The 27,690-nt window shown below is 42.7% G+C and overlaps 1 protein-coding gene across 1 annotated transcript in view; it reads left to right on the forward strand.

Annotated features, from left to right (window-relative positions):
- The window catches only part of LOC144609317 (alpha-2,8-sialyltransferase 8F-like), an 89,956-nt gene that overhangs the window by 48,888 nt on the left and 13,378 nt on the right, over positions 1 to 27,690 (forward strand). Inside the window, exons 4-6 of the mRNA XM_078427749.1 lie at positions 3,027 to 3,171; positions 22,237 to 22,349; positions 22,659 to 22,748. Coding sequence (XP_078283875.1) covers positions 3,027 to 3,171; positions 22,237 to 22,349; positions 22,659 to 22,748 — 348 coding nt within the window. The remainder of the gene's footprint in view (positions 1 to 3,026; positions 3,172 to 22,236; positions 22,350 to 22,658; positions 22,749 to 27,690) is intronic.

Here is a 27,690-nt window from a genome sequence, read left to right on the forward strand (position 1 = left end):
AAGGTCCGCAGCGGGCCAACCCAAGCCCCGTGATCCGGGGCAGGCGAAGACGCCGCCGCCGCCGCTGCACGTCGGGACTCCCGACATTGAAGCCCCCGCCGGACGGAAAAAATCCCAAGGCCTATTTCAGACCGCGCCGGACGGTGAAAGGTCCGCGGCGGGCCGATCCAAGCCCCGCGATTCGGAACGGGTGAAGACACTGCCGCTGCCGGAGCTCCTGATGTCGGCCCCCACCCAGGGCAGGGCCTGCGAGCTTTCGACGGCCACGCGGCCGGAGCCTCCATAGGCGAGTCCCAGCTGGAGGCCGCCAGCTCCAGGGGTTTGGCCGTTGGTAGGCCGCAGTGTGAACGGAGACACGGCCCAGAAACAAAAGGTCGCGTCTCCGTTCGGAAGAGACAATTTTACATTTGCAGTCCCCCCCCCCCCCCCCCCCCTCCATAGTACACAACCCCACAAAACTACATCACATTTACACTACAATCAAGACAAAAAACAACATAAAGACACAAAGACAGACGGACTGCAGGTAAGCCACAGCTGCTAGGGCAGCGCAGGCGCAGAGAGTTGGGCTAAAGGGCCTGTTTCCACACTGTATCACAATTGGTGGGTTTACTCTGAGTTCCAGTTTCCTCTCACATTCCAAAGATAGAGTCATAGAGTCATTCATCATGAAAACGGGCCCTTTGACCCAACACATTCGTGCCAACCAAGATGTCTACCTGAGCTTATCCCATTTACCTGCATTTGGCCTGTTTCCATCTAAATCCTTCTTATCCATGTACTTGTCCAAATGTTTAGTTAAGTTTAGAGATACAGTGCGGATACAGGGCCTTCGGCCCACCGAGTCCACGTCAACCAGCGATCCCCGCAGACTTAAACTGCCCTACACACACTAGGAATAATTTTAAAATTACACCAAGCCAATTAACCTACAAATCTGTACATCGTTGGAGTATGGGTGGAAATGGGAGATCCCTGAGAAAATCCATGCAGGTCAAGCACCCATAGTCAAGATCGAACTGGGACTCGCGCTGTAAGGCAGCAACTGTACCGCTGTGCCACCATGCTGTCTTTTAAATGTTGTGATTATTTCTATCTCTACCATTTCCTCGGGCAGCTCATTCCATATACCCACTACTATCAGTCCCCCTTTAAACCAATCCCTCTTACCTTAAACCAATAATTTATAGTTTTAGATTATGGCCATCCACTTTATCTAGGCGTGTCATGATTTTATAAATTTCTGGAAGGTCACTCATCAACTTCCTTTGTTCCAGGGAAAAGAGGGAAAAGATATGTGGCTTGGTAGGTCAGCAGCCAATTGAATTGACTACTGGTTACTACAAGACCATTGGCTATGCGTCTGACAAACATCAATTCATGATGTTTCAAGGTCATAAGGTCGTAAATGATAGGAGCAGAATTAGGCCATTTGGCCCATCAAGTCTACTCTATTCAATTATGGCTGATCTATCTCTCTCCTAACCCCATTCTCCAGCCTTCTCCCCATAACCCTTAACACCCTTACTAATCAAGAATCTATCTATTTCAGGCTTAAAAATATCCATTGATGACCTTCACAGCCTTCTGTGGGAAAGAATTCCACAGACTCACCACCCTCTGATTAAAGAAATTCCTCTTCATCTCCTTAAAAGAACGTCCTTTAATTCTGAGGCTATGACCTCTGATCCTTGACTCTCCCACTGGTGGAAACATCCTCTCCACATCCACTCTATCCAAATCTTTCACTATTTGGTACGTTTCAATGAGATCCCCCCCTCATCCTTCCCAAGTCCAGCAAGTATAGGCTCATTCCTGGGATCATTCTTGTAAACTTCCTCCGGACCCTCTGCATCACATCCTTCCTCAGATATGGTGCCCAAAATGGCTCACGATACTCCTTTTAAAATAAATATTTGTACATTGGACGATGCAGTTGGAATCCTATCAATTTAGTTTGTTTAAAATATCTTCTCACTTGCCCAACTTGGTTTAAACAAAATATTTCATAAGTCTGCAAAGAAGGTTGTAGTTTTCTTGGGCCTTTTGTCTGGACATGAGATAATAGTTTAGAAATTAGACTATGATTTGCCACTAGGGCCAATAAAGTATTTGGGATACTCAGGGAAATCGAATGAATCAGGATTAGTTGATCAGAGGTAAGGAATGGGGAGTATAAGTTCAGTATTGGGGAGACATCTAAACAAAAAATAATTCTGGGACAGTGAGGTCCCAATTCGTGCAGATGAAAGCACTTGGACAGGTACGTGGATAGGAAAGGTTTAGAAGGATATGTGCCAAACGTGGCTAATGGGACTAGGTTAGATGAGGCATCTTGATCAGCATAGACGAGTTGGGCTGAAGGGCCTGTTTTTGTGCTGTATGTGCTGTATGACTCTTTGACTTTACGACTAAAGCCGTGTTGACTTATAACACAGGCAATGTGTCATAATCTTTGCATGACGCTTAATATGTGCCTGATACACAAGTAATGTCTGGCGTAAAGCTATAGCTCTTGCTTGTTGAATTACTTAAGTGAAGCGAAACAATCTAGAAATAGGTCTCTATTAAATGTATTTTCAATCAGATTGCTGGAATATTGCTAGGGAAAATTAGTCCATGATGTCCATAATTAAATAGCTTCCTTGTTTATTTAACATGCTATAGAAAGGGAGCTATATAAACTCCCTTGAGTCTAACACAGTTAAAATCCAATAAATTATTTTCATTGGTGTAGTGTAAGAAATATAATAGTCAATGTATGCACAGCAACCTCTCACAAATGGCAGTAATATTCTTTATTGTAGTAAAAATGTTTGAGGGATAAATATTGGTCAGGACTCTGGAGATACCATTGATACCATGGGATAATTTAGTGCTCTGGGGCCTAAGACATGCAAATGCAGCTCAGTTCCTTCTAAAATTGTACCATTCCCTCACATGGTTGGCATGGATGAGGTGGGTCATAAAGGTATGTTTCTGTGCCATATGTTTCTGTGATATTAAGATTATGTTTTCTCTTCCAGGTCACGGTTGGGGAAATGCTGCAATGCATCTCGAAATTTTATTGTTACACAAGAAAATTCACCATTGGAAACAAACATCAGTTATTATGCAGAACCTAAAAGAATTTTTGAAGTTACACCAGATGTTGTACATTTATTTCCTAAGGTAGGTCATGTTTTATCTTGTGCCTGGATGGATTAAAGGAAAATCAAGATGAAAATTCAAAAAATGTCTTCAACAGGAATTTATATTCTTATTGATTCCAATACTTTCATACACATGTGCATAAGACATGTTGCATTTTTAGTATGTTATTTACCGTGGAGGCTGGAGGTCTTCAGTTTTAACCGTTTTCTTCACCCCAGATTATTAAATTCAGCGTTGAAGATGTTCAATAGGTTATTGATGATCACAAATCTGCCATCATTTTCGAGATATGCTGAAAAGTTAGAATAAATGGCTTGGTAGTTCTCAATGGCTCCAGAATGGACATGTGAGCCTTTCAGTCACATTGTCACCTCTACATTGATACAGAGAAGTAATAAAAGCTGACAGACCACCTGTACAGACCTGCGCTCTGGATTCAAACACAGCTAGGTTGTTCCAAGCCCAGTGGAGTTTGCAAAGTTCTGCTCACAAACATTTGGAGACCCGGTGTCTAAATTGGGGAACTGTCCCACAGATGAATTAATCAATTATATGATTTTGCCATCCTTACAGAATCAAACCTGACGGACAATGTACCAGACTCATTCAAGACAAGCCTTAGGTACACTCTGCTGTGCCACCAAGCCTGAGACTCTGCTTTGATTCTGACCTCTACTGCTGTCTGTTTGGAGTTTGCACATTTTTCCCTGTGACCATATGGGTTTCCTCTGGGTGCATCCAAAATATATGCGGGTTTGGATGTAAATGGGCCTCTCTGAAAAAATTGCCCCTAGTGCGTAGGGAATGGATGAGAAACAGAACTAGTGTGATTGGGTGATTGATACTTGGTGTGGGATTCAGTGGGTTGAAGGGCCTGTTTCCATTCAGTATCCCTAAACTATAACTAAGACTCATTTAAGACTCAAAACTAACAACTGTATTTTCTATATTTGTTATACCTCTGCTCTCATTCCCCTCAACTCATCCAGAGCAAGGATAAAGTTTTTCTTAATATTACCACCTTCCCCACCAGTGTTCACATTTAACAGATTCATCCTCCATAAGGGCCTGTTTCCATTGCGGTATCTCTAAACTAAATTTCTAGCATGTCCCGTGAGATTTCACTACCAATACATCCTCCTCTCCCCTCCTTTTTTGGCATTTTAAAAGACTGGACCTTTCAAAACTGTCTACCCTTTCTATCTCTGATCCAATACCCTGTGCAATTTTGTCTTGTATTTTAGTCATAACCTTACTCACACTTCTAAATTCTGATGGATCCTAGCCTAGCTTGATTGAAGCATAACCTGTCTAATTGAGGCTCATGGCCCAAAACATCACTATTCCATGCTCTCCAGAGATCCTCCTGATCCTCTGAGTTACTCCAGCACTTTGTATCCTTTTCTCCCTAATTTAATATTAAATTCTTCAGGAAATAAATGATAAAATACGATTAGCTTTCTGAATTACTTTCTCTTCCTGTTCTAGTCCACACACTGAGACACCCAGATCCCGTTCTCAGAGTTCTGCAATCTGTCATTTAGATAATATCCTTCACTCTATTTTGTTCCAAGATGGGCAATTTCACATTATGCCATAATAAAAGCCGTTTGTCAAATATTTGTTCATTGATCTACTTGTATTTATTAGTAGTTTCCTTTTCTCCTTTTCGCAATTGACTCGCCTATCTGACGTCAAGAGCAAATTTAGCAAATGTACATCTAGTCCCCTCATTCAATCTATTAAATAAATTGTAAGAAGTTGTCACTCACCACCCATTGCACCTTAGCAACTGGGAAAGACACAAACTTAGTCTCTGTTTGCTGTCAGCCCAGTGCCCCTTCCAATATGTTAGCTCCTGCAATATGAGCTTTTATTTCAGCAATTACCTTTGATGCAGTTTTATCAAATACATTTTTGGAAGTGTAAGTGTTGTTTGTGTACAAATGGAAATTCATGTCAATATGGAGTTATCAAGAACATAGTGTAGTTGTTTGAAACAACTGCAATTGTGTTTACTCACCTGGAATGAAATAAAAACCTATTTCTTCATGACATAACAAATTGTTTCAAACGGTTGATACGAGTGGAAGGAAGAAAAATGCTGAAGTACTTTTGAGCAGGTCTGTCGGTTAGTGTTACTGGGAAAAAAATAGCTTTAGATCAAAGAGAAAAATAGAGTCTCTATCATTTGTGGCTAGTTTTATTTTTAGTGGACTATGTTACCTTAAAAGTATTTAGTCTCAACGACAAAGACTCTGGTGCCAGGACAGGAGTCCTGATTAGTCAGTAGAATGTTAATGATGGAATCACTGGTTGATTAACCTCCAGTGTAGAACATCGAACAGTACAATGGGACATTCGGCCTACAATGTTTGTGCTGAACATAATGCCAAATCAATTTAATCTGCCTGTACATGATCCCTCTATTCCCTGCACTTCCATGTGCCCATCTAAAAGTACCCGCAGGATAAAATTTCTCTACCAGAGTACTTCCTGGTCTCTCACTAGCTCTCTGCTGCCATGGTTCAGCCTGGCACAAGCAATGCTGTAAGACTGGCAAAACATCTTCTTCATTTTTGGCTTCCCATCCTATACAAGTTACACAGAACATTTGTTTTATATGAAATTGCAACCTGTGTACAATAGCACTGACTCAAGCAGACTCGTCTGTTCACTGTTCTAATCCTGAATATTTTACAAAGGCATTACGGACGCGATCTACATACATCCCAAAGTCCTCACCTTGGTTTTGAACATTAGAATAAATCTAGTCACAATCTACTACATCTAGCATTCACATAACAGAGTTTTTCAAAAAACACCAAAGTGCAGCATCAATTTCTGTAAAATTGTCCCAATCAAAATGTATTTGGATAGTTTTACATTGAGATGAACCAAGGATCGCATCGAGAGCCTGGCCTGAAAGACTGGAGCAACTGGGGTTGTATACTCTGGAATTTAGAAGGATGAGAGGGGATCTTATTGAAACATATAAGATTATTAAGGGATTGAACATGCTGGAGGCAGGAAACATGCTCCCGATGTTGGGGGAGTCCTGAACCAGGGGCCGCAGTTTAAGAATAAGGGGTCGGCAATTTAGAACAGAGATGAGAAAAAACTTTTTCACCCAGAGATTTGAGAAGCTGTGGAACTCTCTGTGGAACGAGGTACTGATTGCGGATAATCAGCTGTGATCACGGTGAATGGCGGTGCTAGCTCGAAGGGCCGAATGGCCTCCTCCTGTACATTGTCTATTGTCTATTGTCTATTATCAATATCACATTTAGTTTGTTTATGACGTCTGCACAGTTTGTCTAATTTATGAATGAATTTTTCAACATTATCTTTGGGGTTGGGCATGCCATCACTATAGCTCTCAACTCAGAGGGTGTCCTTGCTTTGTAAACAGCAATGGTAGATCTATCAGGACCTGGAGAGTGTATTGGTGCTTGTACAAAAGGTTGGGCTAACACTCCACTTTACCCCTCATTAGATCTTTGACTGCGTGTCACTGGTCATTGAGTCTTTAGTCAGAGGGTGGTAAATCTGTGGAATTCATTGCCACAGAAGGATGTGGAGGCCAAGTCCATGGATATTTTTAAGGTGGAGCAAGACAGATTCTTGATTAGTAAGGGTGTCAGGGGTTGTGAGGCGAAAGCAGGATAATGGGGTTGAGAGGGAAAGATTGTTCAGCCATGTTTGAATGGTGGAGTACACTTCATGGGCCGAATGGCCTAATTCTGCTCCTAGAACATATGAACTTATGGTCACTGTTAAGAAGTGGAGGAACCTGGTGTTGCATTGGTCGACAAAGTTGCAGTCTTTCTCTTGAGACCTTGTGTCCCATGGCCGCTAAAGATAGTAAAAGGTTAAGGCTGTCAGTCTCAGACGCTTGTAGGTTGGGAAATAAGGTCATCTACATATTGAACATCACTGATCCTTCAGAAAACACAAAAGCTATCAGATCTTCCTAGAATGTCATTTAAAGTGAGTGTTCTGCTAGAGTGCACTGTTCAAAAACAGAGTCACATTCAAAAGGTTGAGTATCTAATCGGGAAACATTCATGTCTAGAACAGTGATGTTTGCTAGCTGTGTGACATGGTAATTCTCTACAAAAATCTACATCCCGTTTTCCTGGTTCCATTGACCATTCTAGATCCATCAACAAAATGTTTTAAAGGGATATCTGCGGTTTCATTTTCATTAGCTGTTTACTGTCCTCGTTATTTCCTGTATAATCATCATGTCAAAAGTTCCCGTGAAAAATCTTTTATATTTCTGGAAAATAGAGCATTCTTAAAAGTTGTTTTTGCTAACAGTATTGCTCCCCAAACATTCCAATCACTCAAAATACCAATTTCAAATTCCCAATTCAAATATACCTTAATCACAAATCTCCTCAAATGCCAATTTCTTTCTGAAATGAAGGCATCTTATATCCAGATTAGAGACACCCACATTTCTAACACCTTAATTTGGATTCTAAACGGCCAGTGTGGAATCCAGGTCTCCCACAAATCGATTTCAAAGGAAAGAAACAATTAAAAAAACACGGGTATTACAAAACAAAACTCCATGCGTCTCTTTACAACCTTCACAAATAACTGGAAAACTTAGACGAAACAATTAATTTCCACGGTGAAAACTTACAACACCTAATCCAAAGAATAAAGGAAACGAGAAGATGGACATGTGACTCCACCTCCACACAACTTCTTAAATACAATACAATACAATACAATATCCTTTATTGTCATTGTACACGTACAACGAGATTTTGAATATTGATGCTATCAAATCAAATAAATAAATAAATCACGCAAAAATGAAAACAAGAAAAGGGGGGGGGGAAGGAAAAAGAAAAAGGGGGAACAAGGTAAAGTGCAAAAAAGGTTCATGCAGGGGTCAGTTGTGCCAGATGACCCTGGGGGAAGAGACAGATCATGGCAGGCTCTCAGCAGGACTGATTCAGAGCAGCTATAACTCTAGGGATAAGGCTGTTTCTTAGTCTGGAGGTGCGGGCGTAGAAGGCCTTGTAACGTCTGCCAGATGGAAGTAGTTCAACCAGACGGCAGGAAAAGCAGAAAGTGTGCACAGGGTTGAGGAGACTCAATTCCCAAAGAAAATCTTTGCGACCATGATGCTGATAGGGAAGGAAGTAAAATTCCAGGTGGACAGTGGAGCCACATGTAACATCATTCCCAAGATGTATGCGAAGGATGTGGATGAAACCAAGCAAGTATTGTCCATGTACAACAATACGACAGTGGTGCCTCTTGGGAAAAGCACGATGAGACTGGTGAACCCGAAGAATGGAAGGAAATACAAAGTCGAGTTTGTAGTCCTGGAGGAAGACTGCATTCCAATCCTGGGAAGCTGGGCAGCCCAGCAGATGGGGCTCATCTCAGTTTGTACAGAGAACATAATGACACTGAGTGGCAGTGAAATCCCTCTGACCAAAGAAAGATTGATAGCGGAGTATGCTGATGTGTTTGAAGGGACAGGTAAATTTGAGGGCAAGTACCATCTGCTGGTAGCTGACAGCATAACGCCGGTGATCCACCCACCACGAAGAATCCCTGTAGCCTTAAGGAGTAAGCTGAAAGAGGAGTTGGGCAGACTGACAGAAGCGGAAATAATTGCCCCAGTAGAGACCCACACACCATGGGTATCCAGCCTTGTGTGTGTAGAAAAGCCCAATGGGAAGTTGAGAGTGTGTTTAGACCCGAGGGATCTGAACAAGGGGCTTAAAAGAAGTCATTACCCAATGACGACGATCGAAGATGTCCTCACCGACTTGAATGATGCCCAGGTCTTTAGCACGTTTGATGCCAAGAATGGGTTTTGGCATGTGGAACTGGATGATGAGAGTTCTCAGCTTACGACATTTAACACACCATATGGTAGATATAGGTGGAGACGCATGCCGTTTGGTCTGTCCACGGCCCCTGAGGAGTTCCAGCGACGACAGAACCAAGTGCTGGAGGGCCTGGAAGGAGTGAGGTCTGTTGCTGACGACATCCTAGTGTTTGGGAAAGGAAAAACGGCAGAGGAAGCAGAAAGAGACCATGACAGGAAGGTTAAAGCTCTGATGGAGAGATGTCGTGACCGTCACCTGAAGCTGAACATAGAGAAGGCAAAGCTGAAGGTGAAGGAAGTCACTTTCATAGGACATAGAGTCTCTGCTGCAGGACTGAAACCAGATCCAGGGAAGGTAGAAGCCGTGCTACATATGCCTAACCCAAAGGATGTCCAAGGAGTTCAGCGATTTATTGGCTTTGTTAACTACTTGAGCAAATTCCTTCCTGGATTAAGCGACCTATGTGAACCGCTACGCAAGCTGACACAGAAGGATGTAGTTTGGTGGTGGGCACAGGTGCATGACAGGGCGGTGATGGACATAAAGAAGCTAGTAACTGCCGAGCCAGTACTCAGATACTATGATCCATCCAAGGAGCTGACAGTTCAGGCCGACGCGTCAGAAACTGGACGGTGCGGCGCTGATGCAGGAGGGCCATCCAGTTGCCTATGCCAGCAGGGCCCTGACGGATGCGGAGACCAGATATGCACAAATAGAAAAAGAATTGCTGGCAGTGATGTTTGGTCTAGAGAGGTTCCATGTGTACACATATGGAAGGCCGGTGAATGTGCAGTCAGACCATAAGCCACTGGAGATAATCGCCACAAAACCACTTCATCGGGCACCAAAGAGATTGCAGAGGATGCTGGTGAGGATGCAGACCTATGATGTGACAATAAGATACAGACCAGGGAAGGAGATGCACCTTACAGACACGCTGAGCAAAGCATATATTCAGACTGGCAAGACTGACAAGACCATGAGAGAACTGGAGACTGTAAACCTGGCAAGGCACATCCCAATAGCACAGCCTCTGCTAAATGGCATAAGGGATGCAACAGGAGAAGATGAGACTATGCAGAAACTGCAAGAGGTGATCAAACGAGGCTGGCCAGAGAACAAGAAGGATGTTGACCCAGAGCTCATCTCCTATTTCCAGAGAGACCATGGGCGAAGGTGGGTGCAGATTTGTTCCACTTGGATGGAAGGAACTATTTGATCACTGTGGACTATTTCTCAGGATATTGGGAAATAGACTATCTAGAGAAAACACTGGCAGTGAATGTCATCCATAAAATGAAAGGCCAGTTCGCAAGATATGGAATACCAGATCAGCTCATCACAGATAATGGGCCACAGTTCACAGCTGAGGAGTTCAAGAGTTTTACCAAGAAGTGGCAGTTTGAACATACGAGCACATCACCCTATTATCCACAGAGTAATGGAAAGGCGGAGAGCAGTGTGAAAGTTGCGAAGTCATTGCTGAGGAAGGCTAAGGCTGCCGGAGCTGACCCTTACCTGAGCCTACTAGCTTTTTGCAACACACCAACATCTGGCATGAGTAGCAGTCCAGTTCAAAGATTGATGAACAGACGTACCAGGACCATTCTACCGACTACTCAGAGGCTGCTCAAACCTGAAATTCCAAAAAAAGTAAGAGATGAGTTGAGGATCTCAAGATCTCAAGATGAGTTGAGGATCTCAAGATCTGATTCCCCTGAAAGCTGGCGATCCAGTTCGAGTGAAGCCGACCGATAATCGACATCAGTCCTGGAGGAAGGCTGTGGTTGTAGGCCGTGTTGCGCAACCCAGATCTTATGAAGTCAGAACCGAGGACGGCGTCATCTATCGTCGGAATCGGCGCCATCTGAGGAAGACCAACGAGCCATTTCGTCGCGTTGATGTTGACCTAGATGACCTGGTGACGTTGCCTGAACCGGAGCGAGAAAATCGACCTATGAGCCGACCACCGGTCCCCAGGGAGCATCAAACCCTGACAACAAGATCTGGTAGATGCGTTCGAAAACCACGCTATCTGCAGGATTATGTGCCCACATAAGGATAGGGCCTGTACATGTAGTTAAATATAGATGTAAAGGCTATTGGGTTATGTTTAAAAAGTTAATGTTATATTTTCGGTTATAGTTTGATATGCATTGTTTTATGTAATGGCTAATAAAACTAAATAAATAAACAAACAAATTAATAGATAAAAAGGGAAAGGGAATGAGGAACCAGACATGTGTTGTTCAAAGTTTAGATAATTCCGAGCACTGAACTGTCGCAGATCCAAGGGAGGAAAATTTGGAAGCTACCACGGAAATGGATTGTCAAAGGCATGTTGGAAAATGGACTGTTAGAGACATGTTGGACTCAGTGAAATAAGATACCATGGAAGAATTTAATTTATGGCTATACATGTAAAGTTCCTGTACATATCTGTTTTGTATATAAAGGGGGATGTTATGGGAATAGCGCACCCAGTGGTGCAGTACCGGGGATATATTACCCATGAGGCTGTAGCCAGAGTGATCCTGAATTAAAATGGCTGAACCTGACTGGAGTGTAAAGCCTCTGTTAATTAGTTGTGTAGCTGTACTGTAGCAGGTTACAGAAAGGAAACACACTAACAAAACAGGTGTGAGGAGTCTTTGTAGATGCTGGTAACTTTCCTGAGGCAGCGTGCCTTGTAGATGACCTAGGGCTGGCAGCTGTGTAAAGAGACACTGCCTCTTAAAACACAGGAGCAGATTCTTACAATCACACCCTATTCTGTCAGAGCATAAGATTTATTCAACATTCTCCTAATCCAGATTTAAAATCGCATAACATCCTTTGCACTCACATATTTCATACATTTTCTCTTTGTCTCATACAAAATAAAATTACATTAAGTGCCACATCTCTTGCAACAACTTAACAAATCACAGATAATTAATACTTTAAACCTGTTAATGACTTGATTAAGCAGTTACCATGTCTAGAACACAATTATACAAACTTTAAGGAAATATTTAGACCTCGAAGCAAAGGAGTGCCTGAAGTTAGACACAAAATGTTGGAGTAAATCAGTGGGACAGGCAGCATCTCTGGACAGAAAGAATGGGTGATGTTTTGAGTCGAGACCCTCCTTCAGACTGAGAGCCAGGAGAGAGGGAGAAACAGAGATATGGAAAGGTAAGGGGTGAAAACGAGAGGTCAAAGGGGACGAACATCAAGAAAAATGTAGAATGGATCATTAGCTAGGGGAAGTTGACAACGAGGCATACAAAGATAAAATGTAATCTGGACGAGTTGGAGAACTAGGAAGGAGGAGAGAGAGAGAGAGAGAGAGAGAGAGAGAGAGAGGGAAAGCAAGAGTTACTTGAAGTTAGAGAAGTCAATATTCATACTGCTGTGAGCCAATCTCAACCTCATCGGGACTTCCACGGCCGATCGGTGGGTTAAATTTGCAATCTGCGGCCAGGGCTCTAGAACTCCAGCCCAGCTGGAGCCAGTAAATCTATCACCATAGCCGAATTCCTTGGCCGGCTGGATAAACCAGGAAAGCTCTGGAACCAAGAGTGCCAGAAAATCAGTGGTGGAACTGTAATGAGTAAATATTAAATTTAAGTGCAAGATTATATAACTAAATGAATTAAGACGGGGTTAAAATATAAAACACAGCATAAAAGCCAATTACCACCTTTTTGGGCTGATTATCAATTAATGTGCGAATTTACTAAAATGTTATTAGCGTACAGTGACACATTCACATTATTTTGTAATATCCGTTTTTACTCTGAAATACACTAAAAGAGGCTTGAAACGAGTAATTTTGTATGTACATTTTCTAATTTTTTTGACCCCCGCTGCACGCCTCGCGCAAGCACTTGGCTCTTTTCCTCCTTTTTTTGTTACCTCACTCACATGCCTGTATCCAAGATAGTTTCCTCTCCAGTTTCCAGTGTTCTTGGATATATCTGATCCAGCCTAGATTTGTCGAACTGATACAAAACTAGACCAAGTGAACCCATTGGGCTCAAACCTCTCCGGCATTGGTGCAGCACCCTCTCCTCCTCCTCCTCCTCTCCTCCCCCCCTCCTCCCCTCCCCTCCTCCCCTCCTCCCCTCCCCTCCCCTCCCCTCCCCTCCCCTCCCCTCCCCTCCCCTCCCCTCCCCTCCCCTCCCCTCCCCTCCCCTCCCCTCCCCTCCCCTCCCCTCCCCTCCCCTCCCCTCCCCTCCCCTCCCCTCCCCTCCCCTCCCCTCCCCTCCCCTCCCCTCCCCTCCCCTCCCCTCCCCTCCCCTCCCCTCCCCTCCCCTCCTCTCCCCTCCCCTCCCCGCCTCCCCCTCCCTTCCCCTTCCCCCACTCCATCCCCATCAACCCCCCTTATCCTCCCTCCTCCCCCCCTCTCTCCCTCCCCCCGTCCCTCCAACCCCTCCCTCCCTAGGAGATAGATTTAAACTTTAAAATGTGAAAAACTTTAAAAATATAATGCCGATTTCAATGAAACCTTCTATTAGCACCAAAGGGATTTTCAAATGTCTTTACTTAAGTTTGCGTGACCAGATTCTGACCTAAATTTTTCAATCACATACAAATTCCATCAGAGTCACCTTTTCTGTGAGAATTCTTTGTATGCCATTATTCATGCATTCTGTCTCGCCCCATATCACCAGATCTCAAGGTGTCTTCTTGTATGGTTTCACAATGCATTAGGTTAAGACACAGCCCCAATCACGCAAAATTGGAGTGTGAGAATCCTGTCCTTTGAGTATACTTTTTGCTCTGGAACATGTTTGTTTATTAATTGGCAAGTGGGCTTCATTTCCTTGACAATAGTTTCCAGCATTTTTATAACGACAAACCTTCTGCTAAGCAGCCTACAGCTTTGTAGTGTCGAAAACACTACAAACGCTAACTAAACTAAGAACTGTCTTGGTTGCACTAAGGACTTCGGGCTTTTGACGAAATAATGGGGTTTTTAATTTATTGATTTATTTTATTATTATGTTATCTATGTTTAATGTGTTTATAGGCCTGCTATGCTGATGCAAGTAAGAATTTAATTGCTCCGTGATCCATATATGTGACAATTATATATTCTGACGTTTGACCCCTGCTTTCCATATTCTGCCTTCCTTACAAATCGGTTACTGCCTTTGAAGCTTCCTAAACTTTCTCTGAATTTAGGGAATTTTGGAAGATCACCAACAATGAATCCACTATTTTTGCAAAATCCTCTTTTAAGACCCTCTTTTCAGGACACAAGGACCTGGAAATATGGGCACTTTTAATCTCATTAACATTTAGAGTTTTTCCAAGTGATATGATTATTTAAGGTTCCTAATTTTTGCCTCCAGAATTGCTATTATTTCTCAGATACTTTTAATATCTTTGAGCACAAATGCAAATATAAAATATTGTTTGAAGGTTTTGTAATTTTCTTATTTCCTATTATTAATCCTACACTCTCATTGTCCAAGAGCCAATGTTTCTTGTGATTCTCTGTTTAATATACTTGCTGAGACTATTTATATTTCCTGCTATTTTACCCTCACTCTATTTTTATGTTTAGTTCATTTGAACTATTCTATATTAGTTCCCCCATTTTCCAGCCTCTCACTAATCTTGTCTACATTCAAGTGCTGGAGTAACATAAGTTCATAAGTTCATAAGTTCAAGGGGCAGAATTAGGCCATTTGGTCTACTCTGCCTACTCGGTCTACAAGTCTACTCTGCCATTCAATCATGTTGGATCTATTGTTTCTTCTCAACCCCATTTTCCTGCCTTCTCCCCATAAAGCTCATTGAAAGCAAGTGTGCAGGTGCAGCAGGCAGTGAAGAAAGCGAATGGTATGTTAGCATTCATAGCAAGGGGATTTGAGTTTAGGAGCAGGGAGGTTCTGCTGCAGTTGTACAGGGCCTTGGTGAGACCGCACCTGGAGTATTGTGTACAGTTTTGGTCTCCTAATCTGAGGAAAGACATTCTAGCCTTAGAGGGAGTACAGAGAAGGTTCACCAGATTGATCCCTGGGATGGCAGGACTTTCATATGAAGAAAGACTGGATAGACTAGGCTTATACTCGCTGGAATTTAGAAGACTGAGGGGGGATCTTATTGAAACATATAAAATTCTTAAGGGGTTGGAGAGGCTAGATGCGGGAAGATTGTTCCCGATGTTGGGGAAGTCCAGAACCAGGGGTCACAGCTTAAGGATAAGGGGGAAGTCTTTTAGGACCGAGATGAGAAAACATTTCTTCACACAGAGAGTGGTGAGTCTGTGGAATTCTCTGCCACAGAAGGTAGTTGAGCCCAGTTCATTGGCTATATTTAAGAGGGAGTTAGATGTGGCCCATGTGGCTAAAGGGATCAGGGGGTATGGAGAGAAGGCAGGTACAGGTTACTGAGCTGGATGATCAGCCATGATCATATTGAATGGCGGTGCAGGCTCGAAGGGCCGAATGGCCTACTCCTGCACCTATTTTCTATGTTTCTATGTTTCTAACCTTTAACATCCTTCCTAATTAAGCAGGTTAGGTAATATTTCTGGAGAAAATGGATGGGTGTCGTTTCGGGTTAGGACTCTTCTTCAGACTAACCATTAACTTCTTTAGTGAGCAAAGGATGAATTTTTCTTGCTGAGAGTTTTCTTTTTTTCTCAAATAAATATATATTTGGCGAAAATTTTTAAATATTTTCTTAAATGTCTGCTGCTGTTCATCCGCTGCTTAGTAATTCATTTTTAGCCTTAAGGAACTGCAGATGCTGTTTTACAAAAAGACACAAAATGATGGAGTAACCTTCCTTTGTCCCGCCCCCTTGACATCAGTCTGAAGAAGGGTCTCGACCCGAAACGTCACCCATTCCTTCTCTCGCGAGATGCTGCCTGACCTGCTGAGTTACTCCAGCATTTTGTGAATAAATCGATTTGTACCAGCATCTGCAGTTATTTTCTTATATGATGGAGTAACACATCAGGTCCGGCAGGATCTCTGGAGAACATGGATAGACAACATTTCAGCCAGGATCCTTTTTAGAATCTAAATTATTTTTTTAGTATCTGTTTAAACCACCTCTATCTTCATGATCTTCAAGTGTCTTTACTTGAGTTTGTGTGACCAGATTCTGAACCAAAGTTCTCAACCACATACAATTCCATCAGTCATCTTTTCTGCGACAATTCGTGGTTTGTATTGTTCATACATTCAGTCTTGCACACATCACCAGATCCTGTTTGGTTTCACAATGTATTATTTCAAGACACAGCCCCAAGTCTGCACTGTACTCCGGTCTTCAGAATTATCTGTCAATTTTCATTGACGTACTGGAGTCAGACCACAGAAATACATCCGTTAGTTCACTGAGTCTTCAATGAACAATAATAACCCGTTTAAATCTACACTAAACTTTACCCCACAATCCGATCATTTCTCCTACATTCTACTTATCTGTACACCAGAAACAATTTAGTGGCTAATTAGCCTAATAGCTTGCACACCTTAAGGGAGGAGAGTGAGTACAGCGTGGGAACAGGCCCTTTGCCCCAACCTCTCCAAACCAACCAAGTTGCCTATTGAACCTGTCCCATTTGCCTGTACTTTTATAAAGATTTCCTGACCATGTACCTGACCAAATGTCTTTTAAATGTTGTAATTGTACCTACTGTTACCACTTCTTCATTTCAGTTAAGGCCAGTTCATTGGCTATATTTAAGAGGGAGTTAGATGTGGCCCTTGTGGCTAAAGGGATCAGGGGGTATGGAGAGAAGGCAGGTACAGGATACTGAGTTGGATGATCAGCCATGATCATATTGAATGGCGGTGCAGGCTCGAAGGGCTGAATGGCCTACTCCTGCACCTATTTTCTATGTTTCTATGTTTCTATGTTTCTACATACTTTGTGAATAAAATCCCCCTCAGCTCTCTCTTAAATCTTTCAACTCCCACCTTGAATCTATGCTCCTTACTTTTAGACTCTTCTGCCCTGGAAAAAAAAGATTGTGCCATTTACTGTATCTAGAGAACTACAAGAGTTTGCAGGTGATGAAATCTTGAAAAAAGCAATGCTGGAGACACTGAACAGGTCAGGCAGTATATGTGGAGCGAAATATTCAGACAACATTTTGGATTGCTACCCTTTTTCTCTCTGAAGAAGGGTCCTAACCCAAATGTCATCTGTCCATTTCTCTCCACAGATGCTGCCATTCACCTTATATATGCCTCTCTTGATTTTGTATACCACTGTAAAATCAGTCTCCTATGCTCCAGTGGAAAAAGCAGCAGCCTATCTAGTTTCTCCTTATAACTCAAGTCCTCCAGTCCTGGTAACATGCTTTTAAATCTTTTTTTGCACCCTTGCCAGCTTAATGATGTTCCTATAGTTGACTAGTTGACTAGAACACCACATAGTACTCCAAGTGTGGTCTCACCAACATTTTGTACAATTGTAACAAGACGTCCGTACACCTGTACTCATTGCCCTGACCGATAAAGGCAACAATGCCAAGCGTCCTTTTCACCACCCTGTTTACCTGCATTGCCATTTTCAAGGAATCTACCTGCACCATTTAGTCTCTCTGTTCTGCAATACCCTCTAGGGCCCTCCCATTTACTGTGTAAGTCCTGCCACGGTTTAATTTTTCAAAATGTATCCGAGAGAAAATAACTGGGATAATGATCTCGAGAAGATCAAGTCTCCACAAAGACAGCAACATCGTGATTGCACCCAGATCTTTAGAGCAGCAATGCTGCAACTTTACCGGCTGCATCACTGAGCCATGCCAAATCTATCAGGAGATACAGGCACTGTGTTTATTGCTGTACCTTCCCATTACTTTTCACCCAGAGAGCTATGAATCTGTGGAATTCTCTGCCACAGAAGGCAGTAGAGGTCAATTCACTGGATGTTTTCAAGAGAGAGTTGGATTTTGCTCTTAAGGCTAACGGAATCAAAGGATATGGGGAGAAAACAGGAACGGGGTGCTGATTTAGGATGATCATATTGAATGGCGGTGCTGGCTCGAAGGGCCGAATGGCCTAATCCTGCACCTATTTTCTATGTTTCCTTACTGGCCCCATTTTTTTTTCATTTGCACTCTGCCTTTCAGTGACTATTGTGAGAGGACAACAGGCCAGAACCACCAGTGAATTATTTCCCTTATTATCTCTGTCCAAACTACCTCTCAGTCTTGATATTTCAAGCCAAGGTCGTTTCTCATGTCCATGCTGCTCTCATTCTTCAACAACAAAGTTATCTGGCCTCCTTTTCCTTTCTTCTGAAATGTCAAGTAGCCCAGAATATTCAGTTCATACCTTTACTGAGTAGACCTGATCCTATTAAAAAAAAAGTATAATTGGAGGAAATTATAACATCTGTGAAAGGGCAGTTTCATGCTTGGTGGCAGAAAATTTTAAGAGCAAGTTTCCACGAGTCAGCAACAAGAGGAAACGCTTGACAAACAGGTGGTCTGGCTAAAACAAGCAATTTCTTGAGGTTTTTATTGAGTTAGCTTAGCTTAGTTTAGAGACACACCGTGGAAAAGGGGGACTTCGGCTCACTGAGTCCGTGCCGACCAGCGATCCCCGCACATGAACACTATCCAACACACAAGGGACAATTTACAATTTTACCACGCCTACAAACCTGTAAGTCTTTGGCTTGTGGGAGGAAACCGGATCACCCGGAGGAAACCCACGCAGGTCACAGGGAGAATGTGCAAATTCCATACAGACAGCACCCGTAGTCGGGATCGAACCTGGGTCTCTGCTGCTGTAAGGCAGTAACTCTACCTCTGCGCCACCATGCCACTCTATGTTATGACGTTGTATAGATCAGAAGTGGGTCCATTAGCTGAACAACTCCATGTGGAGCTTTTGGCCCATCTCCACTAATCCCATTTGCCCACATTTGGTCCATGTCCTTCTGTACCTTGCCTATATAATGGCCTGGCTAAATGTTTCCTAAGCATGATGATTGTATCTGACCACTTCACCTCCTCTAGCAGTGGGTTCCAGATATCAACCACTCTCTGGGTAAAACCTTTCTACTGAATTCCTTTTAAAACACTTCTCTCTCACCTGAAAGCCATGTCCTCATCTTTTTTAATACCAGTAATGTGGGAAAAGTATTAGGACTTGCGATGCCTCATAATTTTCTGTATACCTTTACAAGGATGGCACAGTGGTGCAGCCATTCGAGATGCTGCCTCACAGCATCAGAAACCCAAGTTCCCCCTAAACCCGGGTGCTCTTGGGTGTGTAGTGTTTGCTGTGTGTGGTGTTGGCTCTGTGACTGCGTGGATTTCCTCCGAGTGCTCCGGTTTCCTCCCATGTGTCTGTCCCAAAGATGTGCAGGTTTATAGGTTAATTGGCCTCTGTAAATTGCCCCTGGTATGTAGGGAGTGGATGAGAAGGTGGGATAACAGAACTAGTATGAACGGGTGGTCGGCATGGACTCGGTGAGCCGAAGGGTCTGTTTCCATGCTGTCTCAATCAATCAATCAATCAATCTTAGCATTTATTTTGAGAGGACTAGAATATAAAAATGGGGATTTTATGCTGAGGCTTTATGAGGCACTGGTCAGACTGCATTTGGAGTATTGTGAACAGTTTTAGGCCCCATATCTGAGGAAGGATGTTCTGGCGTTAGAGAGGGTCCAGAGAGGTTTACGAGAATGATCCCAGGGATGATTGGGTTAATGTAAGATGAGCTTCTAACAGCATTGGGCATGTACTTGCTGGAGTTTAGATTAGTCTGGATTGATTAGACTCAATGGGCTGAATGGTCTGATTCTGTTCCGATGACATGAACTGATCAATCAATCAGTCAATCAATCAACCAATCAATCAATCAATCAATCAATCCATCCATCCATCCATCCATCCATCCATCCATCCATCCATCCATCCATCCATCCATCCATCCATCCATCCATCCATCCATCCATCCATCCATCCATCCATCCATCCATCCATCCATCCATCCATCCATCCATCCATCCATCCATCCATCCATCCATCCATCCATCCATCCATCCATCCATCCATCCATCCATCCACCCATCCACCCATCCACCCATCCATCCATCCATCCATCCATCAATTAGGTCATCCCTCAGCCTCGTTTGCTCCAAGGGGAAAAAAAACTATCAAATCTTTTTCCATAACTAAAAAATTCTAATCCAAGCAACATCCTGATAAATGCTTCTGATTTCCCTCACATTCTACAAGTATAAGGTATGGTCATGGGCTTTCACATGGGTCCCAGCTACATTTGGTTTGTTTTGACAACGTGAAACAGTCCTTGTTCCAAACCACTCCCCAACTCTTCCTCCACTACCCACATGACTGCTAAGAAACAGAAAAGAGAAATAACCTATTCTTTTTGGTTTTTGAGAAAACATAGAAACATAGAAAATAGGTGCAGGAGTAGGCCATTCGGCCCTTTGAGCCTGCACCGCCATTCAATATGATCATGGCTGATCATCCAACTCAGTATCCCGTACCTGCCTTCTCTCCATACCTCCGATCCCTTTAGCCACAAGGGCCACATCTAACTCCCTCTTAAATATAGCCAATGAACTGGCCTCAACTACCTTCTGTGGCAGAGAATTCCACAGATTCACCACTCTGTGTGAAAAAAAACGTTCTCATCTCGGTCCTAAAAGACTTCCCCCTTATCCTTAAACTGTGACCCCTTGTTCTGAACTTCCCCAACATCGGGAACAATCTTCCTGCATCTAGCCTGTCCAACCCCTTAAGAATGTTGTAAGTTTCTATAAGATCCCCCCTCAATCTTCTAAATTCCAGCGAGTACAAGCCGAGTCTATCCAGTCTTTCTTCATATGAAAGTCCTGCCATCCCAGGAATCAATCTGGTGAACCTTCTCTGTACTCCCTCTATGGCAAGAATGTCTTTCCTCAGATTAGGAGACCAAAACTGTACGCAATACTCCAGGTGTGGTCTCACCAATGCCCTGTACAACTGCAGCAGAACCTCCCTGCTCCTATACTCAAATCCCCTCGCTATGAATGCCAACATACCATTCGCTTTCTTCACTGCCTGCTGCACCTACATGCCTACTTTCAGTGACTGGTGCACCACGACACCCAGGTCTCGCAGCATCTCTTCTTCTCCTAAAAAAGCCTCAACCACTGTGGAAGAGCAGCACAGTACTCGACAGAGGAGTTGCCAAATGCATGGTGGCTTTGCTGAAAACTGCACACTCTCAAAGGAGAAGTTAGAACAGTATAGCACAAGAACAGGCTATTCAGCCCACAAAGTCTGTGCTGAACACGATAACAAGATCATCACTTATTTACCTGCATACTGTATAATCCATATCCCTTAATTCTCTGCATTTCTATATGCCTATCCTAACATCTTTTAAATGCAACAAGGTATCTGCTTCAACTACCAACCCTGGCAGTGCATTTCAGGCACTCACCACCTGCTGTATAAAAGACATCTCCTTTAAATTTTGCTCCTCTCGCCTTCAAGCCATGCCCTCTAGCACTTGATTTTCCCATCCTGGATAATAAGATTGGTACTAAGAGCTAAGCAGTAAGCAAGCGAAGAAGAGGAAACAGACCACGAAAAGGGAGAAGTGGCAGTAACCTCAGCAACCTCACTTTGCCTTTGCTGTTTGAGAAGAAACAGTCAGAGTCTAAAACGCAGGAGGGAAGCACAAATGAGCATAATTTGTTCACATAATGTTGAAATCATGGCAGGTTTATACCTTGTAAAAATGTGTAGATATAAGTATTGATAAAGGCACATTTCATTACGCAATTGAGGGAGCAGTAGATAAGATTAATTATAGATTAAGACTGGTATATAACAGCTGGAAAATGAGTGTAATTAATGCAAATAGAGATCCAGATTGCACAATTCTTGCCAAATACTTCCTTCTCCTTCTCGCAACAAGTAGGTACACATCTTGCACAATTCTGGAAATAGTTATCCTGTAAATTTCCCAACACAGGGGTACATAAATATCTTAGATTCCATTTAAAAAAACTTAGTTATCCACTTAGCTTATAAAAAATAAACACTTTTTATTCTAATTTAACCCTTTATAGTGTGACTTTTTTTCAAAACCTCTGCCTCAAATATTTCCTTTGGGAAATATACTGCAAAATAATCCAATGAAGTTGATCGTGTGCTTTGAGTTTGCTGTGGAATTTGAGAAATTATTACGTTGTCAGAGATTCTAATTCAATTTTATTGATTTTGTTTAGACAATACCATTTAAACAGCACAAATATAAGACCTGCTCCATTGTTGGAAATGCAGGAATTTTAATTAACAGTAGCTGCGGAGCAGAAATAAATCGCGCTGACTTCGTATTCAGGTAAGAACCAAATCATAACTTGGGAATGCTCTGAAAACATTGTTCTGTGTGAATTCAGCTTGTACTTTGAAATTGATCCCCCTCACTAGACATTGCGGAGATCTATTGGGAATCCAATATGATCCATATGATGATTTCATAATTCATTGCCAAATAATTAAATATTCATCTATCACATTAATTATCTGTGCAAGTCTGATGACAGTTGTGTTTTTCTTTTTTTTTCATTCTTCAGTGCTGTGCACAAGAGGTGCTTATATTATGCAATAGTGTTTAAAAAACTATTTAAATATACATATTTATTTGCAGGTGCAATCTTGCCCCTCTCACAAATTATACAAATGACGTGGGTACTAAAACAGACATCGTGACATCCAATCCAACCATCATAATAAAAAGGTGATTATCAATTTGAATTACAAGATAAACACAGAATGTGACACTTATCTGATTTATCCATGTCTGGCCCATATCTTTCCAAACCTTAGCTATCCATATACCTCTCGAGGTGTCTCAAGTGGAATTGTCCCTGCCTCTACCACTTCTTCTGGCCATGGGAAGACATGGTGGCACAGCGGTAGAGTTACTAAATTAGAATGCTACATTGATTGTAAACATGACACCTATCGATCTTTATCAAAGATGGCTCTCTTGTACATAGGATTTCAACTGGTAAAGTTTTTTATTGTGACTTTAAGTGCAAATTTTGGAATATAACCTGAGTTAGTTAATTAGTTATTCTCATGTACTCCAAGGTATGATGAAATTCCTTGTTCAAATCAAGCTCATAAAGCATTCTGTATACATGACAGAAACAACAAATACAACAGCAAAACACAGGGTAGCGCAGTGGTGGAGTTGCTGCCTTACAGCATCAGAGACCCTCGTTCGATCCTGACTACGGGTGCTGTCTGTATGGAGTTTATACATTCTCCCTGTGACCTGCGTGGGTTTTTTTCTGAGTGCTCCAGTTTCCTCCCACCTTCCAAAGACATACAGGTTTGTAGACTAATTGGCTTGGTATAAGTGTAAATTGTCCCTAGTGTATGTAGGATAGTGTAAATGTGCGGGGATCGCTGGTCAGTCCGGCCTCAGTGGGTCGAAGAGTCTGTTTCTGCGCTGTATTGCTAAACTAAACTAAAAAGCATATGTTAAGCAGCAGAAGCACACAACTATTGTGTAATCTGACTGAAGTGCAATAACAGAATAAGTGAATGAAGTAGAGTTAAGAGTGAGAGTACGAGGAAGCCACAGGAGGTGGTTAGATCACATTGGTTGCAGTCGGTCTCATTCTTGGCCTCACTACTCAGGTCTGTTCAGGCACACGAATTGGGTTGGGATGTCAGTTGCTGGTGGAGAGACCTGCGGTTCTGAAAGTAGATTTAAGAGAACATTGGACACAAGGAACTGCAGATGCTGGTTTACAAAAAATGACACAAAGTGCTGGAATAACTGAAGGTGTCAGCCAGCAACTTTGGAGAACGTGGATTGGTGACTTTTCGGGGTCGGGACCCTTCTTCAGACTGATTAGTACTGAGGAGGGTTAAAACTGGGAAAGAAGCAGGAGTGGGACAAATATGTAGGAAGGAACTGTAGATGCTGGTTTAAACCGAAGATAGATGCAAAATGCTGGAGTAACTCAGCGGGACAGGCAGCATCTCTGGAGAGAAGGAACGGGTGACGTTTCGTGTTGAGACCCTTCTTTAGACTCGCTCTGGTAACCTTTCAATGTGTTACATTTGCTCAAGGAAAATGTAGAATAGATCATTGTTAGCTATGAAAAGGTGACAAGAAAGCAAACAGAGATAAAGCAAATTGTACATTTATGTACAGCACCTCATATTTCACTTGGGCAGCTTACATCCCAGTGGTATGAATATTGACTTTTCTAACTTCAAGTAACCCTGGCTTACCCCCTCTCTTCATCCCTCCCCCTTCCCAGTTCTCCGACTAGTCTGACTGTCCCAATTATATTTTATCTGTTTGCTTTGCTGTCATCTTCTCATAGCTAACAATGATATTTTCTATATTTTCCTTGAGCCTCGTCTCTTTTGATGTTTTGTTTCCACACTCTTTACCCTTCCTTATCTATGTGTCTCCCTCTCCCCTGGGTCTCAGTTTGAACATGGGTCTTGACCTGAAACATCACCCTTCTCTCCAGAGATGCTGCCTGTCCTGCTGAGTTACTCCAGCTTTTTGTGTCTATCTTCGGTGTAAACCAGCATCTGCAGTTCCTTCCTAGATATTAAATTTGCTCAGTATATTGGCTGCAATCTGTGAAATAATTCATTATTTTTTTGTGCTTAACATTGAAAACGTAATATGTTATTACCAACTCTGTCGAAATATGGCTGTCAAAGAATTAAAACTATCAGTATATCTTGATGATTATGTGACTCGAGTAGGATTTTGTTTCATTGTGAAGCCTTTCTTTTATTTACTACACTGGTCATCTGCCTCTCAAGGAACTTATTCTACCTGCTGAAAGCTATTTCAAGTGTGTGGTCAGAATTCAGTTCAATCCCTCTGCCTTTCCAATTAATTTAAAGAGTAACCTATTCTTTTGCATGGGGAAACTGAAGTAAGGTTCAAAGATTTCAATTGTTCGTATGTTAGAGTCCATAGACATATTTAGGATTTGAACACACCATATTTTGCAGCTTAGGATAGACACAAAAAGCTGGTGTAACTCAGCGGGGCAGGCAGCATCTCTGGAGAGAAGGAATGGGTGATGTTTCGGGTCAAGACCCTTCTTCAGACTGATGTCAGGGGAGGGGGAGATACATAGATAAGGACGTGTAAGTGTAAAAGGAACTTCCTTATCTAAAAAATTAGGTGCAGTAGCATGTCACCATGGAGGACAGAGCCCTTGACTCTGTTTCACCTATTTTCTGCATCTCTGCTCTTAACCCCTCTCTTCTCGAACAGAACAAGGGCAGAGCTTGTTCTCACCTTTCAACAAGAGAACATGCTTTCTAATTTGTGTAGGTTCAGGTTTAGATTTATTCTTGTCACGTCTACCAAGATATAATTAAAAGCTTTTTTTTTTACATGATATCCAATCTGTTCAGATAATACTATATATAAATACAATCAAGTCAAACTTGTGTACAACAGACAGAGCAAAGGGCAAGATGCAGAGTGCAGAATCTAATTCTCAGCATTGTAGTGCATCAGTTCCATAGACAGAATCCAATGCTCGCAATGGGGCAGAGGTGAATGGAGCAGAGGTGAATCGGACAGTACCATCAGCAATAAGAAAGGAATAATTACCAACCTTGCTGTGGGTGAAGCTTTTTAGAAGAACGTCTATTACATGCACCTCTATCCTGACCTCCTCTCTTCCCAGACGGAGCACAGACCTGGTCCTCGCCTTCCATTCCTCTGGTCTCTGCTTTCAATGCGTCACCTTAAGTGATAGGAGTAGAATTAGGCCATCAAGTCTACTTCGCCATTCAATCACGGCTGATCTATCTCTCCCTCCTAACCTCATTCTCCTGGCTTCTCCCCTTAACCGCTGACATCCTTTTGCAATTTCCGCCAGCTCCAACAACATCCCACACCAAGCATCCCCTTCTCTTTCAACATTTCAAAAGGATTCCCTGGTGCACTCTTCCATCTCCCATCCACTACTTGCTGTCCTAGGCACTTTCCCATGCAACTTCAAGGGGTTTTACCTGTCCTCTCACCTCTTTCCCTCCTAGCATTTAATTACCCAGTCAATTAAATCTACATCCCACTCCATGGCAAGAATATTCTTCTGCAGACAAAGAGACCAAACTGCACACAATACTCCAGATGGGAGGGACCATTCCTTCTCTCCAGAGATGATGCCTGTCCTGCTGAGTTACTCCAGTATTTTGTGTCTACTCCAGATAGGAATCTGTAGACCTGCTGCAATCCTTGCTTTTTTACTCAAGTCCACTTGCAATGAAGTCCAGTGTACCAATTGCCGTTTTGACTGCTTGCTGCACCAAAATGTTGGCATTCTGTAAATGATTTATCATCCAGGACTTCTTGTATCTCTATCTTTTCCCACTCTATCACATTCTGACAAAAAAAATCTATTTTCACACAAACAAATTTAAAATTTAACTCGGAAAAGTGTGAGGTGTTGCATTTTGGTAAGTTAAACCAGACCAGGATTTATAACGTACATGGAAGGGCTCTGGAGACATTTAGGAAGGAGGGACGAGGGGCATATTTATCAACTGCACGTTTCTTTTTTCTCTTCGCATTATCTGTTGTACTTGTGCATGGCTTGATTGTATTCATGTATAATTTGATTTGACTGGATAGTTCACAAACAAAGCTTTTCAGCGTACCTTGGTACTCATGACGATAATAAACAATATGATACATCTAAGTCTGAAGAAGGTTCCCGGCCCGAGACATCATCTGTCTGATCCCTTCATAGATAGAAACATAGAAACATAGAAAATAGGTGCAGGAGTAGGCCATTCGGCCCTTCGTGCCTGCACCGCCATTCAATATGATCATGGCTGATCATCCAGCTCAGTAGCCTGTACCTGCCTTCTCTCCATACCCCCTGATAGACAATAGACAATAGACAATAGACAATAGACAATAGGTGCAGGAGTAGGCCATTCAGCCCTTTGAGCCAGCACCGCCATTCAATGCGATCATGGCTGATCACTCTCAATCAGTACCCCGTTCCTGCCTTCTCCCCATACCCCCTCACTCCGCTATCCTTAAGAGCTCTATCCAGCTCTCTCTTGAAAGCATCCAACGAACTGGCCTCCACTGCCTTCTGAGGCAGAGAATTCCACACCTTCACCACTCTCTGACTGAAAAAGCTCTTCCTCATCTCCGTTCTAAATGGCCTACCCCTTATTCTTAAACTGTGGCCCCTTGTTCTGGACTCCCCCAACATTGGGAACATGTTTCCTGCCTCTACTGTGTCCAATCCCCTAATTATCTTATATGTTTCAAATAGATCCCCCCTCATCCTTCTAAATTCCAGTGTATACAAGCCTAATTGCTCTAGCCTTTCAACATACGACAGTCCCACCATTCCGGGAATTAACCTAGTGAACCTATGCTGCACGCCCTCAATCGACTTGATCCCTTTAGCAAAAAGGGCCATATCTAATTCCCTCTTAAATATAGCCAATGAACTGGCCTCAACTACCTTCTGTGGCAGAGAATTCCACAGACTCACCATTCTCTGTGTGAAGAAATGTTTTCTCATGCTGCCTAACTTACTGAGTTCCGCCAGCACTTTGTGTTTTGCACATGGTTCCTGAAAGTGCTAACTCAGTTAGACAATGTGGAGAAGAAGGCATTTGGCATCTTCACATCATCTGTTAGGGCTCTGAGT

Source organism: Rhinoraja longicauda, chromosome 2, assembly GCF_053455715.1.
Source record: "Rhinoraja longicauda isolate Sanriku21f chromosome 2, sRhiLon1.1, whole genome shotgun sequence".
In the NCBI taxonomy this organism is placed as follows: Eukaryota; Metazoa; Chordata; class Chondrichthyes; order Rajiformes; family Arhynchobatidae; genus Rhinoraja; species Rhinoraja longicauda.